Source organism: Taeniopygia guttata, chromosome 7, assembly GCF_048771995.1.
Source record: "Taeniopygia guttata chromosome 7, bTaeGut7.mat, whole genome shotgun sequence".
NCBI lineage: Eukaryota > Metazoa > Chordata > Aves > Passeriformes > Estrildidae > Taeniopygia > Taeniopygia guttata.
The window spans coordinates 37,587,793-37,598,984 of record NC_133032.1 but is presented as its reverse complement, the minus strand read 5'-3'; the positions used below and the strand labels follow the sequence as shown (position 1 = coordinate 37,598,984).

The 11,192-nt window shown below is 46.8% G+C and overlaps 1 protein-coding gene across 2 annotated transcripts in view; it reads right to left on the bottom strand.

Annotated features, from left to right (window-relative positions):
* Positions 1–1,023: 1,023 nt before the first annotated feature.
* Positions 1,024–11,192, bottom strand: part of LYPD6 (LY6/PLAUR domain containing 6) — a 29,938-nt gene continuing 19,769 nt past the window's right edge. For both annotated transcript variants that reach the window (XM_012575023.5, XM_030278141.4), the window contains exons 2-5: positions 6,320–6,477; positions 4,205–4,303; positions 2,467–2,597; positions 1,024–1,254 (exon numbers count right to left, since the gene is read on the bottom strand). In XM_012575023.5, the coding sequence (XP_012430477.5) occupies positions 1,051–1,254; positions 2,467–2,597; positions 4,205–4,303; positions 6,320–6,434 (549 nt within the window). In that variant the 5' untranslated portion in view covers positions 6,435–6,477 and the 3' untranslated portion in view covers positions 1,024–1,050. The remainder of the gene's footprint in view (positions 1,255–2,466; positions 2,598–4,204; positions 4,304–6,319; positions 6,478–11,192) is intronic.

Sequence of the window (11,192 nt, the reverse complement as noted above, 5' to 3'; positions counted from 1 at the left end):
TGCCGGAGCGCTCCAAGTGCCGCTTCTTCACGGATTTAAGGCGGATTTTACCCGGTTCAGGCCGGGCTCGGCGGCTCTTCCAGCCGGGATGGGCGCAGGGCTCCGGGAACCCGCGGGAATGCGGGACTCGGGGCTGGCTCCGCTGGGCCAGCGCGGCGATGGCACTGTCACTGTCACTGTCCCATCACTGTCGCGTCTCTGTCCTGTCGCGACCCATGTCAATGTCCCGTCTCTGTCCCTGTCCTGTCGCGGTCCCTGTCGCTGTCACTGCCCCGTCTCTATCCCTGTCCCGTTCCTGTCCCATCTCCGTCCCCGTCCCTGTCCCGTCACTATCCCTGTCCCTGTCCCATCTCTATCCCTGTCCCATCTCTATCCCTGTCCCGTCCCTGTCACTGTCCCGTCTCTATCCCTGTCCCATCTCTATCCCTGTCCCATCTCCGTCCCTGTCCCGTCCCTGTCCTTGTCCCGTCACTGTCCCATCTCTATCCTTGTCCCATCTCTATCCCTGTCCCGTCCCTGTCCCTGTCCTGTCACTGTCCCTGTCTCATCTCTATCCCTGTCCCGTCCCTGTCCCATCTCTATCCTTGTCCTGTCTCTGTCCCTGTCACTGTCCAGTCGCTGTTGTTGTCACTGTCCCGTCTCTATCCCTGTCCCTGTCCTGTCTCTGTCGTGGTCCCTGTCCTGTCCCTGTCACTGTCCCGCCGCTGTCATTGTCCCTGTCCCATCTCTATCCTTGTCTCGTCTCTGTCCCTCTCCCGTCACTGTCCCTGTCACTGTCCCATCTCTATCCCTGTCCCGTCCCTGTCCCTGTCCCATCTCTGTCCCTGTCCCATCTCTGTCCCTGTCCCGTTCCTGTCCCATCTCTATCCCTGTCCCGTCTCTATCCCTGTCACTGTCCCTGTCCCTGTCCCATCTCTATCCCTGTCCCATCTCTATCCCTGTCCCGTCTCCGTCCCTGTCACTCTCCCTGTCCTATGTCTGTCCCTATCCCGTCACTGTCCCTGTCACTGTCACTGTCCCATCTCTATCCCTGTCCCGTCCCTGTCCCTGTCACTGTCCCGCCGCGGTGGCCCTGGCGAGCCAGCGCGGTGCCAGCAGCGCCAGCCCGATCCCGATCCCGATCCCGGTACCGGTGCCGATCCCGGCCGGGCCCGGGGCGGCTCCGAGCGGGGCCAGCGTGGCGAACACGGCGTCCGAGGCGTTCCGCGGCAGCGGCAGGTTACAGATGCTGCCCTCGCAGCACGACGTGCACACCTGCACCGGGAAACCGGAGAGCGGCAGTCAGGAATTCCGGAGTGAGGAATTCCAGGGGAAAAACAGGGAGTGAGGAATTCCAGGGGGAACAAACAGGGAGTGCGGAATTCCAGGGGGAACAAACGGGGAATGTGGAATTCCAGGGGAACAGGGAATGTGGAATTCCAGGGGGAACAAACAGGGAGTGCAGAATTCCAGAGAAAATCAGGGAATGGGGAATTCCAGAGAAAATCAGGGAATGGGGAATTCCAGGGGGAACAAACAGGGAGTGCAGAATTCCAGGGGGAACAAACAGGGAGTGCGGGATTCCAGGGGAAAAAAAAAACAGGGAATGCGGAATTCCAGAGGAAACAAACAGGGAGTGCGGGATTCCAGGGAAAAAAGGGAATGCGGAATTTCAGGGTTAAAAAACAGGGAATACGGAATTCCAAGGGAAAAAACAGGGAATGCGGAATTCCAGAAAAAAAGGGAATGCAGAATTCCAGGGAAAACAGGGAATGTGGAATTCCAGGGGGAACAAACAGGGAGTGCAGAATTCCAGGGGAAAAAACAGGGAATGCGGAATTCCAGGGGAAACAGGGAATGTGGAATTCCAGGGAAAAACAGGGAATGCGGAATTTCAGGGTTAAAAAACAGGGAATGTGGAATTCCAGGTGAAAAAACAGGGAATGCAGAATTCCAGGGGAAAAAAACAGGGAATGTGGAATTCCAGGCAAAAAGGGAATGCAGAATTCCAGGGGGAAAAAATCCAGAGAAATCAGGGAATCTGGAATTCCAAGGGAAACAGGGAATGTAGAATTCCAGGGGGAAACAGGGAATGTGGAATTCCAGGTGAAAAAACATGGAATGCAGAATTCCAGGGGAAAAACAGGGAATGGGGAATTCCAGGGGAAAAAAAACAGTGAATGCAGAATTCCAGGGGAAAAAAACAGGGAATGCGGAATTCCAGGGAGAAAGGCACAGGGAAAACAGGGAATGCTGGAATTCCAGAGAAAAAAAGGGAATGTGGAATTCCAGAGGAAAACATATACTATACTATACTATATTATACTGTATTACACTGTACTATATTACATTATATTACATTATATTACATTATATTACATTATATTACATTATATTACATTATATTATGTATTTTTTCCCTTTTTCTCTATTCCTGCCCATCTGCTATGTACAAAACAAACCCAAAACACGGAATTTTTTCCCCACCTTGTACTCCTCGTGCCTGATGTAGGTGCAGCCCGTGCTCAGACACTCCTCCAGGGCCACGCAGCGCTTGGTGACCGACACGCTCTCCCCGCTGGCCCTCATCATGTGCTGGCTGAAGCAGTACCTCGTCCCTAAAAACAATGGAAAAATCTTTATCTGCCCGATTCCCATTCCCTGAGAGTCATCCAGCAGGAAAAATAGGAAAGAAATGCTGGATTTTTATCAAATCACAAGATTTTTAAAAAATAAGACATTTTTGTTGTATTTATTGTAGCTGATGTGCTGTCCCTAAAAAACACAGGAAATCTTTATCTGCCCAATTCCCATTCCCAGAGAGTTCATTCAGCAATAAAAACAGGGAAGAAATCCCAGATTTTTTAAAACTCTTGTGATTTGATAAAAATAAGACATTTTTGATGTATTTACTGTATATCGTGTGCTGGCTGAAGCAGTACCTCATCCCTAAAAACAATGGAAAAATCTTTATCTGCCCAATTCCCATTCCCTGAGAGTCCTCCAGCAGGAAAAATAGGAAAGAAATGCTGGATTTTTATCCAATTACAAGATTTTTTTAAAATAATTTTTTTTTGATGTATTTAATGTATATTGTGTGCTGGATGAAGCAGTACCTCATCCCTAAAAAACACAGGAAATCTTTATCTGCCCAATTCCCATTCCCTGAGAGTTCATCAGCAGCAGAAACAGGGAAGAAGTCCCAGATTTTTATCAAATCACAAGAGTTTTAAAAAATAAGACATTTTTGATGTATTTACTGTATATCGTGTGCTGGCTGAAGCAGTACCTCATCCCTAAAAAACATGGAAAATCTTTATCTGCCCAATTCCCTTTCCTTGAGAGTCCTCCAGCAGGAGAAATGGGAATGAAATATTGGATTTTTATCAAATGATGGGATTTCTTAAAAAATACAATTTTTGATGTATTTATTGTAGCTCATGTGCTGGCTGAAGCAGTACCTTGTCCCTAAAAAAAATCTTTAGGGAAAATCTTTATTTGTCCAATTCCCATTCCCTGAGAGTCCATCAGCAGGAAAAACAGGGAAGAAATCCCAGATTTTTTTCAAATCACAAGAGTTTTAAAAAATAAGACATTTTTTATTTATTTACTCTAGCACATGTGCTGGCTGAAGCAGTACCTCATCCCTAAAAAACATGGGAAATCTTTATCTGCCCAATTCCCATTCCCAGAAAGTTCATTCAGCAATAAAAACAGGGAACAAATCCCAGATTTTTATCAAATCACAAGAGTTTTAAAAAATCGCATGGAATGGGGTGAGCTTTAAGGTCCCTTCCCACCCAAACTGGGAATTTTAGGAAAGAACTTTAAATCCCATGGAATGGGATCAGCTTTAAGGTCCCTTCCCACCCAAACCAGGAATTTTAGGAAAGAACTTTAAATCCCATGGAATGGGATCAGCTTTAAGGTCCCTTCCCACCCAAACCAGGAATTTCAGGAAAGAACTTTAAATCCCATGGAATGGGATCAGCTTTCCCACCCAAACCAGGAATTTTAGGAAAGCAACACCAGCCTGATTGAATCCCCAGCTGAGCCAGGGGAAAACATGGAATAACTCCAAGTCCTCAACCTCAACTGCTGCAAGGAGACAAGAAAAGCTTAAAGGATTCACTGCAGAATCCCATATTCCATATTTTTCTGGGAATAACGGGGCTCCTGGCAGGACAGGTGGGGTGGGATGGAGCCCTGGGATGGGGCTGGTTACCTCTGGGGCAGTAAACATCCGGAGCCCAGCGGTTGCACTCGTAATTATCCGAGGCCTTTTCGCAGGTGAAACACTTAAATCCACGAGGATACGGCGTGGCTGAAAGGAATGGACAATATGGAGTTAAAGGAATGGATAATGGAGTTTAAATCATCCTGTTAATCTGGTTCTATGCTGCTTTTTGGGAGCAAACAGCAACGTTTTTTCTCTTTAGATCCAAATTTCTCCAGATTTTCCTGTCAGTGCCAGCGGTTTGGTCCTGGTTTGTAAAACCCCGTCCCCCACGGCACGTTTAGGTCTCTGTGGGCTCGTTCCAGCTGTGTTTGCCCAGTGCTGACTTCAAAGGGAGCTAATGGGAGCTGGGAATGCTCATTGGAATCAGAGCTCACATCCAGCACTTTATCAGTGCTGATAACACAATATCAGGTGGATTGAAACCCTCTGGGAATTGTCCTGCTGAGGGAAAAAGCTGCTCCAGTTCAAGGCAGGCTCACGGCCCCAGAGGGAACAAAACCACTTTGCTGAACCTCCAGCTCTGACCAGCAGCCTCTGTCCTAATTTATCTCGCCAAACGAGACCTAATTCCTTAATTGCTCTCCTGGCAGCACTTCTGGGGCACTTCCAATCCCACCTCAAGGTGCTGCCACCTTCTCAGAAGCCAAATGGTGAACAGGTCACCTTTAGCAGTACTTTGAACCTGTACAGCCCCAAGGGCCACATCTTCACCCTCCTCCTCCTCCTCACCTCCTCCCCTGGCTTTGAATCCCGTTTGGGAATGAGAGGATTTCATTGCTTGTTTCCTTTCAGCTTTTAAGGAACAAAAAATCACCCAGGAGCAACTCTGGTGGGGCTGGGACAACACAATAATTAAATTAAATTAATCCCTCTGACCGTTGTATCACAGTTGTGATATAAAACAGGAATTTCATCTTGCTTGCACAGAATATAAATTTTTCAGCACATGAAGCAGCGAGTTTTCTGTGGGAACAGAAGGCAGGGAGAGCACCACGGGCACCCTGTTCTCATGGAATCTGATAAGTCTGTGTCAGATAAAGTGAACAGCCTGGTGGAGGTCCAGGGGAGATCTAAAGATGCACAACTCTGTTGCTCCAGGAGTTACTGGAGTCAAGGCTGTCGGTGCCTCAGCAGCTGCCCATAGCCCCATGTGTCCTTTAAACCCTTTTGGTCCAGTTTTACACAGAATCATGGAATGGGTTGGGTTGGGAGGGACCTTAAAGCCCGTGTTGTCCCACCCTCTGCAATGAGCAGGACACCTCCCACAAAAACTTGGGTTTTCTTCCACCCTATGAGAGTGGGGACAGTACAAACCAGATTCCTCCCAACCCAAACCATTCCACAATTCCATGTAAAACCAGGTTAAAGGCAGAGCCAAAAGCAAAGAAACACAGCCATGGTTCAAGAAGAAGTGGGAAAAATGAAGGAAAGTTGTGATGAGATGAAATGTGGCACAGAGAAACACAGCAGCCCAGTGCCTTGCTGGAAAATATTCCAGTGGCCATTGAGGACCATGGAAATGATGACTGGAAGTGGCTTTTGGGTTGGGCTCCTGTGGGAATTTGAGTGCAAATCCAGAACTCAAGGCCCAGGAGATAACTGATATTTCCCTCATCCTTGTCCCTGTCCCAGGGTGTGACACACTGAGAAGCTGCCCTAGAGCAGGGGCTGGACAGAGTCACAGAATAAAGCAGGGATTTATTCAAAGGATTTATTAAATTTATCTCCTCCATGGATCCACCTTGGGCAGCACCAGAGCCCAGCCAGGGCTGCACCCAAATGACCCAAAATGGTCCCAAAAAATGGATGATTGGTCACAAAATGATCAGTTCTGCTCCGTTGGCACCTTGCAGTTCATTGTCCCATTCCAGCTTTAGCCCAGGCAGTCCCACCCTGCTTGTTTTTCTCTCTCCAGCCCACGGTGTTTGTGCTCCTGGGCTGAGATTTGGATCATTTGGGTGCCCAGCTGGAGCAGGAATTGTTTTGTCTCCCTGCTCACCAACACTGAATGTGAAGCTCAGAGCTGCACACTGAAGCAGCACAGAACCTGAAAAATAGAGAAACTAAGATTTATGGCATGGGGAGGCGGAGGTGACTTACTGGAGGGGTGGAGGTAGACGATGTCCTTGGCGGTGAAGTCGCGGCTCCGCGCGGCCGGAGCGCGGCCGGGCAGCAGCAGCAGCAGCAGCAGCAGCAGCCCCGGTGGCCAGGCCATGGCCCGGCCAGGACCTGCTCATGCGGCGGCCGAGAATCCCCACCTGGGCAGAGTCACAGAATGCCAGAATTATCCAGGCTGGAAAACACCTCTGAGATCATCGAGTCCGACCCCTGACCGACACTCCCTTGACACCCTGAGGGCCACATCCAGGTTTTCCTGACAAACCTCCAGGGATTGGGACTCCACCACTGTGGGAATCCAGGGCTTCCCTCTGGCTGCCCTGGCAGGGCTGGGACCCTGGCAGGGGTCAGGAACCCCCCTGGACAGAGCCCCGAGAGACACTGGCTGTGATCTCTGTCCATGGAAAAGAGTTTTCAATCTTACAGGATGAATTACCAGCTCTGAGTGTTTGATATAAGTAATAATTAAGTGTGACACAGGTGCAGAAGTAAAATTTTAGGTTTCTAGATTAGGGGTTCAGAGGGGACAAGATGGAGGAATTGGGAGTGTCTTGTCCTTTTTCTCCTTCTTCATGCCCTCCATGTTTCACTGTGGTGTTGGCATTTTTCTGTTGGTTCAGGCTGGGGACACACTGTCCAACGTAGGTGACAGATATTGGCACGTTATTGTAAATCCAGCACAGGTAGTTTGTGGTATTTAATGTTTGTACCATCCCACTGAGGGCAGAGCCCCACACGCTGCCCTGCAGGACAGAGCTGCGGCAGGGCAGCAGAACATGTTAGAGATAAACAGAATAAACAACCTTGAAACAGCACAGACCAATTATGGCTTCTGCTTTGGCAACGGGGCTTTTCACACTTAAATCCATGAGGATACAGCATGGCTGAAAGGAGTGGAAAATATGGAGTTGAAAGGAATGGAAAATATGGAGTTTAAAGGAATGGATCATGGAGTCAAAATGAACCCATTAATCTGGTTCTACGCTGCTTTTCAGGAGGAAAACTGATGTTTTTTCCCATTAAATCCAAATTTCTCCAGATTTTCCCGTCAGTGTCAAAAAGTTGGTTCTGATTTGTAAAACCCCGTCCCCCACAGCACATTTTGGTCACTGGAAAAGACCTGGACAGAGGATCTCCCTGGATTTCCAGTGCAGTGGGAAGTTGGCTGCTCCCACAGGAGGTTGGTGTTTCTGCTGATACCTCATCTCCACCTTCCTCCAGACTCCTCCTCACTGGCTGGGCCACATCTCTACAATCCTACTGATTTTATCCTGGCCTTTCCTCTTGGAAAAGCCTCCATCTCAGAGCTGCAAACAAGGTCACCATTGGATTTTCCTCATCCATGCTCCTAAGGGATTTATTCCCTTTATTACGCCATTAGTAAATAATTTGTTGTATTTTTCCCAAGTCCCTGACTTATGGGAACTAATTAAAGCAGAACCAAATAACCACTGTGGTACCATTCCTGAGGCTATCCCAAATCCAGCAGCTTTCAGGAGCATCCCAATCCCTGCACCCAGGCTGTGGGGAGCCATCCAGGGGCAGACAAGGCAAAAAAAAATTTATTAAATACACAGCTCAGATTATTAGAAACCCTTAAAAATTATGCAAGTGCCTCAAAAATCAAACAGGACAGGAAAATCCTGAAAGGATGTGGCTGCTGAGCCCAGCTGGAGCCAGTGGTTTCCTTTGGAATCCATCCAGAACACACAGAGTTGGGATGAGCTTTTCCATCCTGATCAACCAAAAGATCTGCAACACCCAGATAATTCCTAAACAGCTCTGAGTATGTGGTGGTTATTTTCTAATAAATATTTTTCTTTTTTCAGGAAAGATATGACAGGGTTGGGGATGTCACCTCTAAATATTTGTCCCACAGCAGAAATCCACCCAGGACCAGCAGCACAAAGGTTGGCATTGTCCCTGCTGTTATCTGCAAACAGCTTTTTTATTAAAACACAGTGAAATCCATAAAAAAATAAGAGGTTAAAAGATAATGCACAGCCCGGTGCTTTAAACTTTGTTGCTTTAACCTTATGAAGAGGGAATTTTGGATTTACTCCTTTGATCCCTCTCAGCCAGGGGAGAATGAAATCCTGATTAGAAGCAGACAGGAAATAAAACAAACCTCTCCCAACCACGTGGAAGATGAAAGAAATGGGTCCATGTGGGATCTGGAGGCAGAATTTGGGATTAATTTTTTTATCCCAAACAACACTAGGAAGATTTCACAAGCCCCACTCTTCATTTTAAGACATCAGCAGTTTGCAGTGAGACCACCAGGAGCAAAAAATGGAAGATTTGATCCTGAGTTACAGCACCAAAAAAATGAGGGTTCACATCCCAAAAAGAGGAGTTTGTCACAGCGCAGCTCCAACTCTCATCAATAATGAACAAATTATCAGCATAAAGGACAAACAGTCACAGAATTAAGGTTGGAAAAGACCTCCAATATCATCAAATCCAACCATTATAGAGATAGTTTATGTTAAAGCACAACAAGGTTGAAATAACAGCAGGAATTCCTCCCAAGGAGACAAGAATTTGTTGGTTTTGCTCATCTGAAGCACAAAACTCTTTTGTTTTTGCAGAACTGATCAAAGCCTTCCAGTTGAGGCCGTTGGTTTTCCCAGTGTCCCATTTGTGGGACCGACTGCTCACCCAGCCCCTCTCCAAATCCTGTGTGGCAGCACTCGGTCACCAGTTTGGAAAAGTGGCTGGTGCCAGAAATCCTCCAGCTGCTCCCTAAAATATCCACATCCTTCCTCTGCTAATTGCAAAGACCTTAATTGCCAGCTTCTAATGAATGGCAAGAAACCGTGAACGAACTGTGAGAATTCGCTCCCCCACCTCCATTTTCTGTTTGAAACAGGTTTAATTACAGGCAAATAATTACAATTTTAAAATCCTCTGGGTTAGAAACTTGTCCAGAGCGAGGCAAGCAGGGTCAAAATTTTAAATTGTGGGATTTAGGGAAGCCCTTACATAGCAAGCACCTGCCACCATTATTTTCACCATTTGTCACCATGAACACATTCCACCTGCTCATTCCATACACACAGGTAGGGTAAAACCAGGAATTTCTGCAAACATGGAAATACCCAGTGCCAGATACCTAAATATTTAATATTCCATGAATATTTTGAGTATGAGCACAGGGGTACACATAGTTCTGTCTTTCATGGGGGGGTAAATATTTGGTGATGTTTAAGGTAATGATGATATTTCACAGAGAGTGGAGTGGAAAAAAATATCTTGCATTAAAGTAATATTAAATACTTAAGAACTCAATATCCAAAATTAGATATTAAATATATTTTATACATATATAAATAAAAATCTTTACTATATAAATATATATATTAAATATTCAATTAATTATATATTAATTCAGTGTTCAGCACACTCATTTTCTTTGGTGTTCACTCACACGAGTGTAAAAATAAAAAATAAGGAAGGAAATATAAATATATTGATACAGATATGACTGCACTGTCTCCAGACATATGGTTGGTTCCCAAAATCCTACAAAATTCTAATTTTCTGCAATGGTGGATTCTCTTTAGGAATCCTATAAGCCCTAAGAAGCTTCACCAGGTGCGTAAACAATTTTTCATTCAGTCCCAAGCCCCTTTTATCCAGGACTTTCAGCCCAAACAGCCCAAATTTGTACAAAACTTTTATTTTCAAGAATTATTGGTGACCTACCAGCTGCTGCAGGGCTAAACCTCTGCTGGCAGAGCAGATACGAGACACGGGCAGATATTTTTTCCCTCAGAATCCCCTCAGAGCGCTCATCCCAACCTAACGGAAGCTGGCACATCCCGCTCGGAATTTGGTGGTGGGTCACACAAGTCCCACATTTCAGTTTGGATCGTTTTGGGGATCACGCAGGCAGTTTGTGACACAGAAATCACTGGGAAAACCAAAGTCCTCAACTGGAAGGCTTTGATCAGTTCTGCAAAAACAAAAGACTTTTGTGCTTTGGATGAGCAAACCAACAAATTCTTGTCTCCTTGGGAGGAATTCCTGCTGTTATTTCAACCTTGCTGTGCTTTAACTTAAAATATCGCTATAATGGTTGGAATTTGATGACGTTGGAGGTCTTTTCCAACTTTAATTCCGTGACTGTTTGTCCTTTATATTGATAATTCCACCTGCCCAGCTCTGGCGGCACCTCGGAGGCGGGAAGGCCGTTCCTGATTATTCCCGCCTGCCCTTTGCCCCACCATGGTGCAAATGAACCATTGGAGGCCCCGAGCAGCAGCCTGGTTGCCAACTTGTCAGGTCTCATTAGGGAGGGGACAACTCGGCCTCGTTGGCACCGGAGCTGGGGACAATGGAAGGTCCCAACCCTCCCTGGAGAGGAGGCTGGATATCAGAGCTCTGGATTTAGGGGAGAAGTGTTGATGGAAGGGACAGTTATTTTCAAGGATGGCTTTGTCCCTTCTGTCCTCCTCAAGCTCAGCTGGCTGACCATGACACCCATGAGCTGGGCCAGCTGCAACTTGGCAGTAAAAACACCATTCCAGGAAGGAAAAAAAAGGAGGAAAAAAGGGAGTCAGACACCAAATCTTCCTATACCAACACTCAGCCAAAGCCAGGCAGGAAGGAATTCCTGATTCATGGGAATTTCCATGTTCTCCTCATGCAAGTACGGCACAGGTTGTGGGATTCAGGGCCCTCACCTCACCCCCAGATGGAGAATTTCCCTGCTCTCCCTGGATTTCCAGAAGAGTGGGAAGTTGCCTAGTTGGAGCCCTGGATTTAGGGGAGAAGTGTTGATGGAGGGGACAGTTATTTTTAAGGATGGCTTTGTCCCTTCTGTCCTCCTCAAGCTCAGCTGGCTGACCAT